At 39.0% G+C, this 20,861-nt stretch overlaps 1 protein-coding gene across 3 annotated transcripts in view; it reads right to left on the minus strand.

Annotated features, from left to right (window-relative positions):
- WAPL (WAPL cohesin release factor) overlaps window positions 1-20,861 on the minus strand; it is a 65,729-nt gene that overhangs the window by 44,091 nt on the left and 777 nt on the right. For 2 of the 3 annotated variants that reach the window (XM_027649345.1, XM_027649346.1), the window contains 2 exons: window positions 17,182-17,705; window positions 3,580-4,626 (listed from right to left, as the gene is read on the minus strand). In XM_027649345.1, the coding sequence (XP_027505146.1) occupies window positions 3,580-4,626; window positions 17,182-17,683 (1,549 nt within the window). In that variant the 5' untranslated portion in view covers window positions 17,684-17,705. Of the gene's footprint in view, window positions 1-3,579; window positions 4,627-17,181; window positions 17,706-20,188; window positions 20,523-20,861 lie in introns of those variants that run through there. The other variant, XM_027649344.1, reaches the window with a different exon arrangement.

Below are 20,861 nucleotides of genomic sequence, written 5' to 3' on the forward strand. Positions count from 1 at the left end.
TCACCGTCTATAACTACCTGAAGGGAAGTTCTAGCCAGGTGGGGGTTGGTCTCTTCTCTCAGGCACTCAGCAATAGGACAAGGGGGCACGGGCTTAAGCTCCGCCAGGGGAAATTTAAGTTGGATATCAGGAGAAAATTCTTTACAGAGAGAGTAATCAGGCACTGGAATGGGCTGCCCAGAGAGGTGGTGGATTCACCATCCCTGGAGATTTTTAAAGGCAGATTGGACGTGGCACTGAGTGCCATGATCTAGTAAATGGACTGGATTTGGACCAAGGGTTGGACTCGATCTCGGAGGTCTTTTCCAACCCAATCGATTCTATGATTCTATCCAGAAGGATTACAGGAATCCCATCTTGATCACTGAAAGTAAAAATGAACGTATGACACAAAGGTTAAGCTGTGTACCAGAACTGATTTACAAAGCAAAAGACTAGGCTGCAATACAGATTTCTCCTGGACACAACTCCCCATTGATTACTACAGTCAAGTCAGGCATTTTCTTCTGGTATTAAAAGCTCCTCTTCACTGGAGCCATCCTGTGCTCTGGCTACTGAGATGACAGGGAGTGTTTCAGATCTAGGAAAGTCTCACCAGTACTTTTAGCCCCTGGCATTCTGGCAGAATACAGCTGGGAAGCTCACGAGTCAAAGGGGCTTTTGCTTCACTGGGTTGCTGCACTGACTAATGAGACAATTTTAGGTTACAAGGGCAAAATAAAAAATTAACTTAAAAGTAGAACTCAAAGCTTCAGGAAAAATCTAAGGCTAATAAAGTTATGAAGCATTTTCATTAAAAAGAAAAGCTTGTGAACAGCATCTAGAAATTTAAAATCTGAAGCTTTTTTTCTTTTTTTTTTTGAGTTGGGAGTTTTATTTGTTTGGCTTTTTTTGAAGATTTTTAACCACTTCAGCAGGAAGCCTATCATAAAGTGAGCAACAGAAAAGACATTTCAGTGAAAGACAGTCTAACTGAAATTGAATTTATCTATTTTGTATTTTTTCCTGCACTAACAACATTGTCCCTGTAGTCTTTGTACCTTCTTAAATTTCATTTGTAGAAACATTTAAATATGTATTGTTAAACTTACTTTCTCTCAACTGTCAACTACTAGACTGGAAGGAATAGTCCATTTCCTGTTCTATTGCAAAATCTTAATACGATATTTTAAAATAAGATTCTGAAATATGTTTCATAAAAATACACCAAATCAGTATTATGGCAAAGTAGGACTGAACAGAGAGCAGAGAAAGCAGCAAGTTTCTTGCAGAACTGATTATGCCTTGTAACATTCCCTATGCACAGAACACCAAAATCAGTCTTAGGAATTTCTGGGAATGAAACTCAGAGAGGCAATCTGGCATCTCACCTGTCAACCTGGAACAGGAACACTGCATTTTTATCTGTGCATTTGTTCATTAGCACAAAAAAAGAACAGCACATACAGAACTCAGGTGACATTAGCAACTCTCAGTACTGTTTGTTATTTCAAGGAAGTTTTATCACACAAGATGTTCTGAAGGTTTTTTCTGAGGCTTGGAGTCAAAGCTGGCATTTTTCATGGACACAAAGTCCCTTTTTTCAGGGAGATGATACCTCAGAGCAGTGTCACTTTTACTGCACCTTCAGGCTTAGATCCAGAAGTCCAGAATTCTCAGACTCAGTATCACTATATTTAAGGACCTTAATATGGTTGTTCTGAGTGATCATGGTGCTCAAAATTTGCCGAGCTCTGAGAGAAGACAGCACGAACTTTATCAAGGAGCCCTACCAATTTTAGGGCAGCATCAGACTCCCTGTTTTTAAAATCTGTACTACAGGACATCACCCTTTCAAATTTCAGAAGAAAAACTGCAAGTCAAATCCCACCTGGCTACAGCAGTGCAAAACAGGAATCAAATGAGCAAAGGAGATGCAAAATAAAGGGGAAGCATCTCTCAGCAAAGGCACTGAGAGGTAGCTCTTACCTGAGAAGTGGAGAAGTGTACTAAGAACTAACAAAACATAAATTTACATTTACCTGTGCCACAGAAATCTCTTAGGAAAATATTGCAGAGAAATAATCTATGATACCTCAGAGTATAAAGGCCTGTTCGGTAAATGTAGTGCTAAATGCAAACCGTAGATATTTTGAGACTCGTGAGGACAGCAGTTGAAAGGATTATTTGATGGGTCAGCATCTCAACTGCATTAACTGTAGAAGCAATTTTTCCCCATGAAATAAACGGCTGAACAAAGACTCATCAGAGACAGGGACTCTGAGTATTTCTTAAGTGGCCCTGTAAGTTAAGCCCATTTTCCAAAGAGGCTGGAATGTGTCTCATCAGAAGTAAAATTTATGAAAACAAATCAAGGTCTTTTTTGTTAAAAACACAATCTTTTCACAGAACATCAGTATCCATTTGTTCCTTTTCAAATCTAACAAAAACCCTAGCAGTGACATTTACCTTTGATTAAAAGGCTTACAAAAAATTCTAGTTTTAGAAACAGCTATAATTAGAACAGAGAAATGAACATTTTTTCCTTATGAAATTTTATTTCTGGATTATATTAGCAGAAGCTATTTGTAGGAAAAAAACCCTCCAACATTTGCAAGGCTAGATTTGAGTTCCCCCCTCTCCCCATCACAATGAAACACATCTTGCCAAAGTCTTAAAAATGTAACCACTTCAGTGAATGGATGAAAATTTCTTATGCTTCATGCTCCAAAATGGAGGTCCAAAAAGTTCTATGGAACAGTGGCAGTGTTTTGAAATACTCCAACATGCATGATTCTTTGGCATAGGACTTCTTCAAAACAAAAAACCTAAAAGCAACCTTTCACCAAAGTTATTCATTTTGTTCTTCACCAACACACCTCAACCTTGACCTGAGTCATTACTCAGGACCCAACCGACCACCAAGCAAGTCTAATTTTTTAAAGGATCTCAAACACTGGAACTTGCCCAGCAAATGCCACGTGCACAGTTTGACTCATGTATGTGTGTGAGTACAGATACACACACCCAGCCTGTGCACAACAGGGAGACACCTAAAAACTGAAAACGGGAGCAGAAACACATGAATATGCAGAGGCTCTCCCAAAGCCAGTTATCTCACTGGCACTCCATGGGTCCCCACGGCCTCTCCAGAGCTGTGCATCCTCAGATAAGATGGAACTCGAGAAAGGTCCCAACTGCCTACAAACACATGCAAAAGCACAAAGAGATATTTCACACCTCCTCAGAGTTACTTAAATTTCTGCACTCAGCTCCATAATTCTGGGTTCATGTGGAGCTTCTGTGGGAAGATATCTGCCTTCCAGGCATAGGCACTGTACGCTCAGCACACCAATAAGGTAAGAATCTTCTGTTCAAAAAGAAAAAAAAAAAAAACTACCTCTGGCAAGAGATCAAGGGGTATAAAGTATACTTCAAGACAGATATGAAACACCAGATAGGCCCATAGTAGAAATAAGTGAATTTAACTGTTACATTTCCAAATAGTGCTATTGCTCAACCAACTCCTAGGTATACTGCAAACATTAAGGTCAATTAAAATTAAATGTTAAATATGTATTCCAGAAGAGTTCTACTTACCTGCATTAGTACTGAGCTGGCTGTCCTGGGAACAGTTTTCATTGCCCTCAGAGGTTGACTGTAGTGAAGAAGATGGTACAGTTCTACTTCGTTTTTTGTTAGCCTTCCTTTCTGCTACCTGCCACTCTTCATCTTCATCCTCGCTTTCACTTAAGTCATCAAACCCAAAGTACTTGATTTTGTAATTGGAACTCCCAGAACTTCTAGAGGCGCCTTCATCTCCCCCTCCCTCATCTTGATCGTCAAACCCAAAAAACTCTAATTTGACATCCTTTTTGGATTTGGTATTGCTGGGTCGGAACCTGGTCGTGGTTTTTGTGGTGGCAATGTCTGCTTTTTTCCTCAAGCGTCCAGCTTCTCCCAGGTCAGTCGGGGCTGCCGTGGTGAACTCATCGATGCGCTCCATGGTATCCTGGATGGTAACGTTACAAACTGACAAGCAAGATGGATGTAGAACAGTGTAGTCTCTAGTCCGTCCCACCGTCCCTCTAAAACTGGTCCCACTACTCAAAGAAACTTTTTTTCCTGGGTTCAGACCATCATTATTTGACTCATTGTTTGCTTTGGATAAAGACTGACTAGTGCCATCCATCAGCTTGTCAAAATTCGTTGCCCCCTGCAGTTTCGCTTTGTTGGATCGACAATATGTCCTACAGTTGCTTGGCCTAGGAATAGTTTGCACAAGTTCTTCACTAATGGCTTCCTTTGGATTTTCACTATCTTCTTTATCACCCTCCTCATCCTTGCTCTTCATCTCTGAGAGATGTTCATTGTCAAAAGCTAATATATACTCTCCAGTTCTGGTGTCTTCACTCTCATCCTCCCATTCGTACAAGTGAGTTCTTAATGGCCCCTTGGTCTGAGATGTTTCTGATGGAGAGTCTGCTGTTTTCCCCACGTGGGAGTCCCAAGAATCAGTCAAGTCCTTGGCTTCAATGTTGCATCCAGAAGTGTCTGTAGTCTCAGCACTGTTTTTGTTACTGTCTTCGGCATTCCCATAGATGAAATGACTGTTCTCATTATCTTCATTCAAATTCTGGATTTTATCTACAAGAAAAGATAAACTTATCACTAAAATGCAATCACAAAATATAGTCACTTGTGGGTAACTTTGAAAAAGTCACAATATAACAACAAATATTCAGTGATCAATGACAAAAAACATTAAAAAGGTTTTTATCCATCTGGTTTACACTTTTTAAGCCCTCCAGTTGAAAGTTTTTATTATAATAAAGTCTTCTCATAATTTCTAGCAAATAAATCCTCAAAACAAGTGTCACTTTGAGAACATGCACATCATGAAAAAGACAGCAGTAAACCCTAAATATAACCACTTATCTTCCTAGACAAACTACACAAAAAAAGAACATCTGCAGCGAAACTTTCAAAGAAGATTATTACCAATGTTTCACACACAACTGAGTTAGAGGGAATAATTAGAGATAAAGAACAACTACAATGCATTTTTTCATTACGTAAGAAAATAATTTCCTTCCTGCACACAGGTTATAAGACTGTTTTATTTTATTCTTAGGTGAACATACTCCCCCAAAATCCTTATTTACAACAAATTATTTCAGCTACACTTGTGTTTCAAATTAAAGTTTCACAATACATGGATTTTAGTGTCTGATTTGCTTCAGACAAACTTTAAGTGCTTTTAACTTTTGCATAGAACTTGAAAAAACGGGTACTGTCATTAGAAACACAAAACAGCCATGAATCAATGACTTAGTTACGTTTGCATATTCATACAAACTCTGAAATGCAGGTTCTTAAAATGAATTTCTGCCTCTCTGAAGAAAAGTTGCTGCCAAAAATTCGTCTTCTCCAACCTTACACTGTCCAAGAGAGCAAATTCCTCTGTAAGAAGTCAGTTTGTGTACACTTTGTTTCCAGCCAACCAGCACCCACACAACAGTAATGCCGGTACTAAGTCTTCCACCTGCTGTCCCCCTAAACTGGTAGGGAAACCATTCCCTTTGTTTTCCCTGAATACCAACAACAGCTCAGTGGATTCGGTGACAGTTTGTCGATGACTGCACCTGCCCTGCTCTGTTATTGACCTCACACACACACTGAACAATACAAGTGTGTTATTTTCCAGAAACAAAGATTTCTTGGAAATTTCTGAGACAGTATCACCAGACACCAGCATCAAGGTGTCTGCCCTTTCCAACCTTCCTGATGAGGGAAGTGAGCATCAGCACCAGCACAGGGACTTTTGCTCATTTGTTCTCAAACTAAAACAGCATCATCTACAAGCCATCTTTGCAAATACGGTTCATGGAAGAACTTTAGGGTACAAGCTGAAAATTCTAGGAAAAGAAATGACTACCAAATCCAGTTTTGCAGGATATTGGTTCAATCCCAAACAAAATTCCTCAGGGAGCCAGGACAAGTAGTATTTCACAAATGGCATCTAAGTTCCCTGAGAATCCAGTTGAGGTCTCTCACAGAAGTACACATACTCAGCTAGAAATAAAAAAAGCTCTTCACAAAATACATGAAATGCAAAACTACATTTCTCAAAGAACAAGGAAACCCATCCCTGTCATCTCAATGATGGAATCTTGGTTAGCCTTTTTCAGTATCAACACGTCATACAAGAAATCTTATTATTCCCATTTCAATCCGATGCTTGTGATAATTGAAGAGGCCCAACCAAAATGAATTTCTGTAATCAAGCAGTGAGTTTGACAGTGTACCTCTTCCCCCATCTGTTTAATGTTATTGTGCAGCTGAAGACTACCACAACACTTACTCATGAAAAATATCAAATTCAATTAAAATCATTTTCAGAACTTTCTGTTCCATATCTGAGTGCATATTTACTTGAGTTAATAATGTCTAAGCAACACTAAAATAAGTACATTTAAAATATGGCTGCCTTGGCTCACTAAACAATACTGAATTGTTAGGAAGAAGTGTCAGTATGAGCATCTGGGAAAGGAATAGTTTTCCCATCCTAAGAAAGTCTAGAATCATAAAAGAGCTGCATTTCATACCAGGACCAAAACAAATCTCATCTTCCCAGGAAAGGAACAGACCACACATGTATGTATGTGCATTACAACAACCCAAGGGTCAAATAATTCAGGAATCTGTTTTGACATGAAAAAAATTGAAGTTTTATTTTTTGTTGTCTTCGCTTGAATCATTATGATCTCAGGTACAGTCTGTACTCTCAAGCAGGAAACATGATCAACACATCAAGTCTGGAAAACTGACTGAAGAAGCTGATACACATCAGTAGCATTGATAAAAAATTAATGGAAAAAATTATCAAGGAATCTGCTTCCAAAGAAATGCTAATCAACTACTCTGAAAAAGTTTAGCCTATTGGGTTTTTTACACTGCTACTAGCAGACCACACAAAATCATGATTACTCTACAACACATGATTCCACATACATTCTCTTAAAATTCCAGGGTTTTTTCCTGCAAAAAGCAAAGATATTCAGGGAGTGCATATTTAACTCTTTCACTTAAAATCAGTTCACCTAAAACACTCCCTAAATTCTTCTGTCTGTTCACCAGTTCTGACACAGTCTCCAGCAGTTGAAGCCACTTTATTTCTGCAGTCCCTTGCCAGGAAGTTACTCTGTCAGTAGCCAAGGGCTAAAGCCATCATCTACTAGGCCATTGCAAGAAAGATGATTCTTATGACATTTACATCAACTAATACGATGCTTTTATTTTAAAAAGTTTCTTTCAAGATGGATTGGATATTTCACCAAGTAATAATGAAGTCAAACAGATAATCTTTGCATTAAGAGTGAATTTTAGCTAATTTTGATCATGCAGTTACATAGACACAAAAACTACTCTACACGTTGTTCTAGAGCAATTTAAAAGGTGCTAAAATTAGCCCAATATTTGTAGGAAAAGCAACAAGGCAAGCAACACAACCCCATCAAGTCGTCTGTGACCTATTAAGGGAACAAAAAATTCTACTCTTATTGCAGCAGCCTCATTTGGACAAACTGAAGCCTCGGTTAAGAGATGCATCATGACAAGAACAATCCCACTTCCCATCTATTTTCTCTGCTTCAATTTTTTTTGTACTTGCTGTTCTGAGGTTGTTCCATTTTTCTTCCCAGAGTGGCTCCTATTCTCATCTCCAATTTCACACCTGCCCAACCCACCTTGCCCTTCTCAGGCTTGTTCCCAACAACCCAAAAACAAAACCAAGGAACCTGAGCCAGTTGTTAATTCCTCAATGCCAGTCTCCACCAGCTCTGTGAAAACCACCAAAAATGCAGAGGCACTTCAAGGCATTAGTACATCTGAAGATGAATAAAATCTGATCAGACTGGGTTAAAGCAGTAGTACCACACATCTAAGCTCTTCCAGCCTGGAATTCTTTGATTCTCTTCATCTGTAAATTTAAGATCATTTTCTCAGGTCAGCTCAGTTGACTAATAACTAACAAATCCATTCTCTTCCAGTCAAATGGCCTTATTGCCAAGGAATGATGTGAAAAGGCAAATACCAATAACAACTCTTTGTGTACTCAGCAGGACTTCTGTTGCCTCTGTGTAAGCCATGCAGCGTTCTGAGGATGTGCAGGAGCTACGTGGAATCCTGAGTTGTCTGAGAAGACTCCACAAGCACCAACTTTCAGTTAGTAATTTAATACAGCAGACCAGGTTACTCCTAATCAGCAAATAAGTGGCAGTTAACCTCCCCCTTCATTGTGAGGCATCAAAATTTTAAAAACACACAGTACTTCAGAAGTCTTACTAACTGCACCAGGGAGGTTTTTCCATCTCCCACAATAAGCAAGGCTGATGGAAAATGTAACTACTAAACCGTTTAGTGCACAGCAGGTAGAAACTCTGGCTTTAAAACTGGATCATCATAATGCATTAGTGGCAAACTAAGCAGTGACATTTAGAGGAATACTTCCTCAAAGGATATTTTGTCAAGCCACTGTTCTCATCTCATCAGTGGGTCAATAGCTGTCAGACTGAAGCTTCTACACTAGAAATTACTGCAAATTACTTGCTAATTGCCCAAAGGTGTACAATAACAGCAATTCCAACAGCCTTGATTTTAAAAATTACAGCATTTACTAATAGTAACTATTACAGCAGAAGCTAGCATGACTGTAGGAAGAATATGAAAAAATGAACTAATGGCAAATTATTAGATGTTCTGTAGTCCAAGAGAGGCATGTAACTTCTCCCATTTTTAACTGCAATTAGGCTCTTGGGGCTCAAATAACAAAAGGAGTCTCCCAAGTAATTTCAATTCAGTGATAGCACACAACTTTCCCCCTATCCTGCCCAGGTACAAGCACAATATCCCCAGGAACCATAACACTGTTCTGTGGTAATCATGATTTGTTTTCTGTTTAAATCTCTAAAACTTAATTATCAGAGTATAAAAGAACCAATCCAAAGGACTGACAGGTCTAAATGGAACACAAACTGATAAACACTCCCATACCTCTTCCTTCATTTTATGCTCTAGTTTATGTCACTTAACAAGACAGAGATGTCTTTAGTATTGCTGATGAATTAAAAGAAAAAAAAACAAACAAGTAAAACTTCTACTTTTTCCCACCAAATACAATGAGATGTTTTCACACACACAAAGATGCATATTACCAAATTTGTAAAACTATATTTATGTGATTATGATGACTACTGTTCCAAGTAACCTTTATAAAATGACCACTAGAGACAAAATTTCAAGTTCAGACAAGGCAAGACATTCAATTCACTTAAGATAATAGACTTTATGCTCCTCTACATATATGAAAACATTCAAACAGCAGGAATGTAATATATAGTTGTCAAAATCCTACTGCTTTTTCAGTAATAAACCTTTAAACATTTGAAAAATATTCATCTAGACCTGTATTAATTAGACTAGATGGACAGAACTTTTTTTAAAAAATAGATACTTAATATAAGCACTCACTTACTAGATGGAACAAATGTTATTCTATACATCCAATAAAAACAGTAAATGCCTTGTGACTACCACAGTGGTACTACCTCCTTCATTTTTAAGATTATGTACAAAATGAAGAATGCAATTCCAGACTTTAAAAAAATCACACCTCCTTTTAAAAAAGATAAATTAATTTTTTTTTAGAGATGAGACACCTACATGCTTCAGTTTGACATCTCTGACAATTCTGACATTAAAACGTCGCACATTTCAACTTCATTTTTCTTTAATCACCTGTAACACATCTCACCCTTTTTTTAAAAGGTTTTCCTTAAGAAAAAATGCCTGAAAAGGTGTTCCCAAATAGCCCTCGGAAACAGTACTATTTCTTCTTTGTACTATATGAGAAAAAGAAGGAATATCTCCCCACCAACAAAACATTTAGTTTGATCACAGTAATAATAAAATACATCATATAATTACAGTCTTGTCGAGATGGTGGAAAGCCTAAAAATTGTAAAACTTTCAGGAACTGACAGAGTGAAAACAACTATGCTTTTTTTTTTTCCCCATAATTTTATTCCACAAAACAAGCATGTAACAGGGCAAGGATAAGGGACTATGGACAGGACAGGAGCTTAACAGGTTGCACAAGAGGTCCCAGGAGGCTGAAGTGTTTTTCCAGGACTTGTGACACAGTTTGTCAGAGTTGCTCTGTTTTGTCAAACTGACGCTACTTACCTTTTTGCCTGGACAACTTCACAGGTTCCTCAGAGAATTTTTTTAGACAGTTCAAACTGGTATACTCTGTTATCATGCCTGATGACACACAAGTATATTTACAGTAATGAAACTTTTTGTTTTCCCAGGTAAGTATTTTTGTCCAAGTTGCACCCATGGTCTTACAGCTTGCCTTTCACAGATGTTATAACTATCATTACTACTTCATTATTCTCTCTAATCTTGCTTAAAACTCTTCTACAACACTGTTTTTAACATTGTTTCACATCTGCATCTAACCATGTTCATAATACAAATTATAATGTGACTCTACAGATACCAATATTATATAAAAACCCAACATATCATGCAGTACAGTGTCAATGCACACCCCAACTTGCAAAGTCCTCAACTCTCTCAAATAACAAACTGCAGTTTCAGTAAACAATGCTAAAACCCCTTTCTACAGAAAGAAGACTTTTGTCCTCCAGCAAAGAATTAAGCTTTGAAGAACTCTACAACACCCCAAGCCAGACTATCAGGTCTCAGAAATCTAAAAATAAAACGGTCGTGAAGAGACAGAAATTGCACAACATCAAATGCAATGGTCAGAAGAGCTGCTACACCTTGGAGTACAGGAGTTGTCAGAGCCTGAACGAGCCATATCATGTGTTCACCTCTGATGGAAAGTCCAAACATGTTCTTCCTATTGGGAGCTCACAAGGGCATCTGTTGCTCAGAGCAGCAGAAGAAAGCTGATCCAGGCAGTTAACTACTGCTAAGTGTTATGGACAACACAGTGTGCTGGCACATGGCAAAAACACTTATTTTCACCAACTTTTCTAGGATGAGCCTTGATGAAGAAAAATAAAGTATATTATAACATAGCAGCACTAATAACTGTCAAAACAGAGGTATACTTAGGCTAAGTCAGTCTGAATTCAGACAGTACTCATAAATATGTCGAAACTCTTTACGGAATATAGGAGCAGTTCCTTAAAAGAAAATATAAGCTAAGTTTGAATTTGAAGAACATTTTCCATACAGTTAATAAAATCTCAGCAGTTTGAACCCAAAATGGCTTCCCTACCAAAGGGTTTCTGCTCTCCTGCAGCTTTGGCCCACTTAAGAGGTATGCAGGTTAACAGGGTTTCTTTGTTTTCTACAAGCACCAGCTGTTCTGAATGCAAAGTTATTTCAACTTTTTAAACATCAAAGTTAAGCAGCAGTCAAAAGTATGATCTTTTAAAAACTTACTGTTCGTTGTACAAGTCCATAAAGAAAGAATGATTGTAAAATATGTAAGGCAAAATTCACTGTTGTATGGGAAAGAGAAGGTATAGATTTAGGGGAAGGAAGTTTCATGTGCTCTGTATATGGACATACATAGTATGATTTTCCCTGTCATTAGAAGAAGTATGTTGCAGATATCAGATTCCTTCCTAAATGCTGGGGTCTTTTTTCTGTATTGCTATTTTAGCAAACCAGTATAAACACTGGGATTTAAACAGAATTTCAGTCATTTCAGACTTTTGAAAAACACCCCAGGAAAAAACCAACAAGCCACCATCAAAGAAATATCAGACAAAAAAAAAAAAAAATTTGAGAACAATTATCACACCAGTTTAAACTTGGGCTACTGACACAGCACGACAGTGCTATCTGCAAGGGGAAAAGGGATATCTTCAGAAAGGGAAAACATAACAAAAAAACAATGAAGAGAAGACTTGTGGATAAAACCCAGCTATCTACATACCCATCATAACTACTATCATCCAAACAAACCTCAACACTGAAATTCTAGGGGCATACATATTTTCTGGTAGACTTTTCCCCCTCTCTCTTATTAGTTCCTTAATGCTTTGACCCAGCCAGAGGACAGCTGCAGTTCTTTTTAATCATGGTTGCTGCCAGCTGTCTCCTAAGACAGCCAAATGCTCAAGACCTCATTTCCCCAACTTTTTGTTCCATTTCTGGACAGAAAAATGACTAAACTGAAATTCTTCCTCAAGAAGTAAGTAACTTGAACTCAACAACTCTGCAGAGGAAGAAAGATAATATTACTCTGACCTAACTATTATCTTAAATGTCCATGTCACCGTTAAACACAAAATAGAAGCTCTGAAACAATTTGAAAGCAATATCCTGCCCAAGCTCGTTGTCAAATGCAATTATGTAACAAACCTGCATTTGAGAAGTTGAAACTTAACTCTAAAGATAGGGCTCCCCACCCACATAATCAGGATGCAGAGGCTTTGCACACACAGTCACAGAGGCACTATCAGGATAGTCTGTGGGGAACAGACCAGATGGACTTAAACCATCTCCTTCCCAAGGGCAACCATTTTCTGCAAAGTGCTCTGGGCTCTCTCTGTGCTTTTCCAGCAACTCAACACAACTGGATCCTGCATCCTGGGCCATGGAGCAGTGGAGCTCCTGCACACAAGCACAAGCTATGAAGAAGGATTGCATCTGCCATTTTGATTCGATTCCAATACCCACACAGTCCCCAAGTGAAAAACCAGGGCACTGAGACCTACCTAGAAAAACAAAAGAATCCAATACAGTCAACAGGTAAATGCTTCCTTAAAGCACCAAGAGCAAAACTACTGCCAGAACAAAGACCTGTTTGAGTACCAGTACATAGCAACAAATGACAAGATGATGAAGAGTTATTTTCATTATTACTCTAAACTTAGGAGGAAAAAAAAGAAAGTAAGTATCACAAATACATTACATGCAATAATTTGTTCTTTTAATCTTAAAAAGCCTCAAAGGGCACTGCCAAGACAATAACCACAAATCTGTACTTAGTATCACAACACAGCAGAAAAGGACACTATTCCTATGCTGTTTTGTAGTCTGGAGAGACATTTTAAGCCATTCTATTTTCTATTTCTCCACAGCAAGCAAAACACATTTTCAGAAATAAACTCACAGGCTTTAAAACAAACCAGACCTAATCCATGCACAATTAAAAAACTTTTCATTAAAAGCACAATTAAATACCTAATATTTTCACTCAGAATTAATGTAAGAAAGGAGTATTATTTCATAGTCCATCAACAGGAATACGAAGTGTGCAAAGATGAGAAACACCTCTGGCCCCAAGTGCCTTCTCCCATGAACAGCACCAACCCCATGGACTAGATCCTCCAAAAGTTTGAGTTACAGAGCTCAGCACTGTGCACAAAAGCAAGAGAGAGCAGGTGATCACAACATCCAGAGTCAAAATGCAAACCCCCCCACAACAATGCCAGTATTTCCCTAAACTGAAAGAGCCAGAGTAGGCAAAGTAGTTATCTAATGTGAAACATACTCATACACTCGTTATGAAATGCCACAGCAACTTTTAAATTCATCGAGCTTTGACTTTAATTTTCATCTGAAAAATCGTACTACGTTAATTTCGACCTACAAGCTAATATAAATATTCTAAAAGAGCAAAGTTATAAAAGTTTTTTAAAACTAGGACCTCGTGACTTGCTCTGTAAGGCCATAAGTGTGTTTATATTAAAGCTTGTGTGCAGTTGAATACAGCATGAAATACTGTTTGGGTTATGCCTTACAGAATAAGTTTAACAGTTAAAAAAATAAACAAAACCCCACCAGAGTGTTTCAAAAATCCAAGTAAGTATTCTCTGTGTGTTTTCACCTTACTCTACTGTAAGGGTCTCCCATAAAAACCTCACTTTCTAAGTTGCTGCATTTTTGCTTGATATTAATTATCAGTGTGGTATTTTTCCAATGACACAACTTATTTTCTAGATACCAAGTCCTCGAGCCTTCACAAAGATGACCTAACAGTAACTATTAATACTGAACAGTCTTTTGTTGTTTCAAATTTACCTGAACTCTCATCTCTAAATTACCTGTTACACACAGGATTACTCATGGACATTCTTCAGACAGTATTAAGCAACATCAGGGTAAGATTATGAGAAGCTTTACACATTAAGAGCTTCTCAAAGCCTTTAAAATAAGACTGTTACAAGCACTAGCTGAAGGCTATTAAAAAAAAAAAAAAGACCAGTAAGTTCTACCATTTTAAATAAAAGATACAGATCCTCAACTGTTACACAGCTGCACAACTACTAAAACAAACCCCAAAACCAACTGCTTTTTACTATCAAACATTAGTTAAAATTAACCAACATTGCCTCACCTTCATTTTAATGTCCAAAGGAATGCACATGGAGGCAGAACTAGAGCAGGATTGACTGTACCTCTCACTTTGTGCATGGCCATGTTAAGGCACAGTTTTCAACACTAATTCTTAACCTTATTCCACCCAGGTTAAGAATTAAGGTACATTAAGATACAATGATGGCACACACTCAGAAAGTCAAGAGACCTTCACTCATGCACTATCTAATCAGTATTAGGACAAGGACTAGCAAACTTTAAACAAGTCAGCAAGCCTTTTCTTGAATATCAGTACCAACATAGCCTAGTTTTCTACACCTAGAGATACACTGCTGTATGTGGGTTAAGGTTGAGCTCACATTGCAGTCTCTTACACTGGGAATATTAATATTCTTCTACCTGCTCGCTTTCCCCACCCCCATTTCTTTCCTCCTCAGGAATAGCTGAGCTTGGAAAAATGTGGTTGAACCTGGTGGAGTTCAAGAGTCACCAGAAAGGGGGAAATAACTACAGGGAGGGTGAGGACATGTCAGCAGTAGAGTACTATACCTGCACACTCCCTATGGTTCCCTTCCCCTCCAGAACCCTGCCCCAAATCAATCCCATTGACTCTGCAGTTCTGAAAGGCAGCTTCCCAGCAGTCACTACAACAAAGAAGCCTTTGAAGCACCTACATTTACACTGGCTGACTATACCACTATCTCTAATTGCTCAGTGTTCTGAGCAACGTCCTCAGAGACAATTTTATTTGTTTTGGATCGGTTTACACACAAGCATAAGAGCAGCTTAAACCATCCAAGTTCCATTTACACTAACTGTCAAAAAGAAACACTATCACCAAGACTACAGCCTTTAAATAAGGGTAAGGAAACCAAAGACCCTCCTAGGATGTTCTGCAAAGATTCATTCTCAGCTGATTTCAATTTCTGAAGAAAGATACGAAATGGCTTTTTATCTTCATTTGTCTGGGTGTCAACAGAATGTAACACATTCTGAAAGAACAGGAACATCAGGCCAAGATCCACCTTGGCCTTCACTGCTACTGGTCGAACTGCAGTGATTAACTAATATTTTGAACAGCATGCAGGAACAGAATTCCTTCAGTAAACTGTTGTTTAAGGAGTCTCCCTCTCTGCATCCAGACCACCAAGACCACACTCAACAGCCACTGATGGCCTTATCCACCAAGACTCATCAGCTTCCTTCCATTTAGAGCTGTATATTTATAGTATGTATAATACTGTCTTTTAACAAAGAGTTCTAGAATTTAAATAAGCATCAAATTAGAAAGTTTTTCTGTGCTAAATATCATATTTTATTATTTTTCACAAGACTGGAACCAGGAAGCACCAATGCAACAGCTGAAGTCTGTTCCTCCCAGCCTCTCAAGCACTACGAATTTTCAGAGCTCTATTAACTTTTTCTGCCCACAGCTCCCTCACTTTCTTTTCCAACCTGAAAAATACTGTTCTAACAAAGCTTTTCTACAAGGAAACCATTTCACTGTAAAACCTGTTCTGCTACAATGTGCTCATTAACAACCAAGGAAACTCATTACTATTTCTTCTCCTTGTAAATACTGGAGGATGAACTTATTCAATCACTCACGAAAACTATATTCAAACTTAAAAAAAAACATTTCCAGGCTGAAGATAAATCATACTTACAGATAAACTGCTGAAAACAAGATGAAAATAAGAAATACTTTATCAGCAAAAATAAGAGCAAGATCAAAAGGCAACTACACATCCCACCAATGTGTCTGTGAAACTACAGTTCAAATCAATATTTTTTGTGTTTTCTTCAATTAAATCACTAACAGAATTATACTGCAAATAACTGAGCTATGCATATCTTCTACTGTTCAGTATCTTCTTGTCCACTGCCTTATAACTGAACAAGTCCACTCAAATTTCTGATCCCAGGGTTAACTATATCAGAAATTAAAGTTATATAAGTTCTTCTCATTAAAGCTGATTTTGATAACCCAGAGCAAGTCAGTAGGTGTCATCTCCATCAAGGTTCAGCTAATGTGATCTTCTGCCCAATTATAGAAGCTGTAGTTTAATCAGCCCATTATACAAAAGCCTCTCATGAGATATAACAACATCTGATCTCCTCCAAAAATGACTTGAATAAAATTACAGAGATGTTCAGCTCCACGGGCCTTATGAATTCCCTCTCAGAAGCATTAAGGTACCCTACAAACACTGAGGAGCCCAGAAACAGCCCCTAAAAGACATTCTGACAAATCAGTTTCACAGGCCTGAAGTTTTTTACCTACTCATTGATAAAGATGTGTTAATTACAAACAAAGCCAAACAAAAATCCTTTGTGCAACTGAAGTTCAGAAAACTACTTTTTCCATCCAAATAATGAAGTAAGACGTTATAATTTGTATCTGCACCTGCCTGGTAGTAAGCACATACCTGCATTAAATTAAAGCCAGAAGCTTAATAATAAAGCCTTCCATTACCACTAACTCATCCCTCTTCAAAACACATGTTTAAAACCCACAAATGCACTGAGTAATTTTAGAAAAGGAAGATGATGATTCCATTTTATTCAAGGTGGTCTAACACACTGTACTGAATTTAAAGCACTGTATCTCAATCTGCAGACACAAGGATTAGAGTGCCAAGGGTCTCACACCAATGTGTAAAATGCAGGATGCTTCCAAGTGTTTTTAGTGTATCCTCTACAGTTTTCTATAATTAACTGTCCCACGATTTTATTAGAACATTTAACGATCCCCTGAAAACACAAAGTCTAAAGGCAGATTAGCAAAAATCAGAGGAAAACAGAAGTATCTGGACAGCTGAGCAAACATACCTGCAGCTGCAAGTTTAGCACTGCTGCCCTTGCATTCTCCATCTTCCATGTTTTTGCTTGTGCTCTTTTCTTTTAAGAGAGGAACAGTATTGTCAAAAGGTATGCACTTGCTGGATGCAACATTTTCTCCACTGTCTGGCTGATTAATTCTGCTGTTAGCTTCAAGTAGAGGAGTGAAGTCCTCAGACTGAGCAGCTTCACCGGGTTCCAGCTGAGAGGAGCTTTTAGCCTGTGCCACATTCTTTGAAGACACAGGAAGAGATTCTTCATCACTGTCAAATCCAAATGGATCCTCTGTTACCTCATCTTCAACTTTGGGTCTTTTAGGAACTTCGGAAATATCTGGTTTGACACTGGGCCTCTTCTGTCCTAATTTGGCCATGAAGGTGGTTTCTCCCCATTTTGTACTGAGGGTGGTCCGTTTGTTGGAAAACACTTCATCAAACTTGGAACTGCCGTTTCCCCCTTTCCGGCTGTAGGTCTTTCCAAATCGGGATGTCATTTTGGCTCCTGTTTCATATTCTCTGTCGGAAAAGAAAGGAGAAACATCAATTCACCAACTTTTTAGCACAAATGACTGTTATTTCCACTCTTTATCAGGCCTACAAGCACCAGGCATGCACATTTCACATGAGCAACTGATACATCTTCTGCTTCTTTCTCAGACTCGCCCATTCACATGTGAATGTCATTATATCAATAGTTTCTGCACTAAGTTTCTACCAAAGTAACTCAAAATTCACAGGATCATGGAATATGCTGAGCTGGAAGGAACCCATCAGGATCATCGAGTCCAACTCCTATTCAGTTGCTTGCACATTTATAAAACAATGGAAAGCTGCTAGGAAGACATTATTTTTGGTACTGCTTTGCTCTAATTTTATATTTTCAAGTATTGAAGGCACTGCTATTATGAAACATCATGAAACAACTAAACAGTATTTTCACATCTGAACACGTAGCTCCCTGCTAGAGTCCAAAAGCACAGCATGGCTTAAAAAAGACTCTTTGCAGTTAAATACAAAAACTGTCAGAATATTTTGAGCTGCTGTAGATATTTTAAGTACTAATTAATCAGAAATAACAAAAGCAACTCCACCCAATGTTCTTCTCTGATGCTCAGACTTAATGAGTAAGTATATTACTCAGCAATACGATGTGGTTGATGCCACCTGCATCAGTCCTGCTCAGGACTGGTGCACAGCAATGCCCCCTGAGCAAATCTGAGCGACCACGGGACAGGAACAGAGACACTTCTCAATCCATTTCTAGGACCACAGAGGCCACCTCCAGCAGACACCATCACTGTTTACTGGCTGTTACAATTGTAGCCAACTCACATTTAAGCAAGAGTAAATTAAAGAGGGATACATTTAAGAGTTCCTTGCATGTGTTCTACTTTTGTTTAACTCAAGAAGAAAGACAGACCACTAGGTTTTTGTTTCCCAAAACAAATACTTCAACTACCAGACAAATGACAACATAAACCCAAAACCATCATATCTGTTTTGTAAACCAGTATTTCTCTCTTTTTGGCCCAAACCCGGATAGGAAATTGCAGTTCTTTATAGTCAGTCTGAATCTAATCAAGTCCATCTTTCTCTCTGAAATTCCTCTCCATACTAAAAAAAAAGTCTGTTAGGAAAGGCAGGCAGTTATTTACGCTACAGAATCAAAGAAATACAACTTCAAAAGTGTCAACTACCTTCATATAAGGTATATGAAAAATAACTTTTGAAATAACTGCTAGTATACTTATCGCATGATTTATTTGTTCAATATAACTCTCCTTGTTTGTGATATATTTGAATGAATTTGTGGTATATTGTCTTTCTTCCATATTTCAGTTTTCATCCCAAACACTTGCAGTTTCTCAACCTGAAGTGCCAGTCCAGCTTCTGCCAAAATTGCCAGACTGGTTCCAGAAGTGTCCCTCTATCACTTCACTCCAGCTGAACTGTCTCACTAATAATATTCTCCCTTTATCAGACCAGGCCAACCTCCACTTATTGTACAAACCAAGCAATTCACAGGGAGGAAACCCACAGTGAAAATGTCAAGTGAACTGAAAGGATCAAATCTGAACTCCAGAAGTTTACCAGGTGGATGCTGGTGCAATGCAGAAGAGATACAGGAACACAGGAACAATCCCTCTGGGAAAGGCTCTTCTCCCCCAGGGGTTCAGCAGAGAGATGGCAAAGGAACATTCTTATCTACTGACCAGAGTTCTGCTGGGATACCCCACTCTGTAGATGGATTCTGGGTGCTCCCAGTACACAGTGCTCTTTAACCCCCTCTCCTCTTTTCCTCCACAGTGTCATCAGCCTGCTCTGTGCTGCTCTAAACCCACTGCTGCCAAACTTAATTCTTTTTTTTTTTTGCTCCCCTCTAGGTAGCTCTAGTTTTTTATTTTCTATCCACACATACTTTAGCAAACGAACAGCAAAACAAATGTAAATGATCAATTTTTATTTTGCTGATGCTTGAAAATATTTGTAACAACAACCAAAATATTTTAGACATGAAGGTTACATTTTAGAGCTACAGAAACTAAAGTGAAATGTTTATTAATATGTCAGTTTCTATACAACTCTTACAGAAAAAAAAAAAATCACTTCACTCATCATCAGCACATTTTCCTCCCCTAAACCTTCAATATCCAAATATAAGGATTATTAAAAAAAAATACTCGAACAAGTATTTCCAGCCCATGTAAAAATAACAACAGATTTAAATTATGACTTGGGGTTTGCAGTCATTATTACAGAGAAGATTCCTGTAGTCAAGAGGGCTTCATTTTCAGAAAGTAGAGCCACATTTTCCTATTTATAAATTTTGAAATTAAGATCGTCTCATAAAGAGCTTTGAATCAAAATATCAAGACCCACACTAACATTAAATATGATATAAACAAGTTAAAAGACGAGTGAGATTAAAGATAAGTAAATACATTGGTGCCTCCTTACATGAGAGCATCAACAGAACAGGATTTTTACTGTTTACTTACAATTTTCTCTTGCTTTTCAGTCAGAGTGAAATAAAAAACTTGGCCAACTGCACTCTGTTTCCAGTCCCTGCCACCCTCGCCTGCATTGTGCTGCAATATTCGGAGCAGTGCAAGCAAAGTAAATACACGTAAAAACTCGACACGCAGTTGTCCCGCATTTCCCAGCGTTAACTCGGAGGGCCAGCTGGACACAAAAAAAACCCCGGTAATTCCCCAGGAAGCCCATCAGCCGCCCCTCATCATCGCTCCTCTCCACACCGCTCCTCTTACATAACCAAAGGAACGAAAAATAGGTTGAATGCACGAAGGCAGAAGGAGCTGATGAAATCCCACGGTGACAGTTTCTTTTTTCCTCCCTCCCTCCCTCCCCCCGCGGCGGGGGGGTGCGAGAGGAACCGGGTCACCCCCCCGCTCCTTGATGTCATTTCCCTTCCCGCCCGGCCGCTCCCCCGCCTCGCCGCCCCGCCGGCCCCATTACACAAGTGCCCGGGGCAGGGGGCCCGGCCCGGCCTCGGCCCGCGCCTCGCCCTCGACCCCGCTCCCGCCCCGCAACTTCCCCGCGGGCCGGGGCGGCCCCGCACGGCCCTGCGGCAGGGACAGCGCGGGGGCCGCGGCTCCGGCCCGCGGGGAGCGCCCAAGCCTCGCCCGCCCCCGCCCGGACCCACCTCGGCAG

The sequence above is a fragment of the Corapipo altera genome, unplaced genomic scaffold (genome assembly GCF_003945725.1).
Source record: "Corapipo altera isolate COAL_440 unplaced genomic scaffold, ASM394572v1 53, whole genome shotgun sequence".
NCBI lineage: Eukaryota > Metazoa > Chordata > Aves > Passeriformes > Pipridae > Corapipo > Corapipo altera.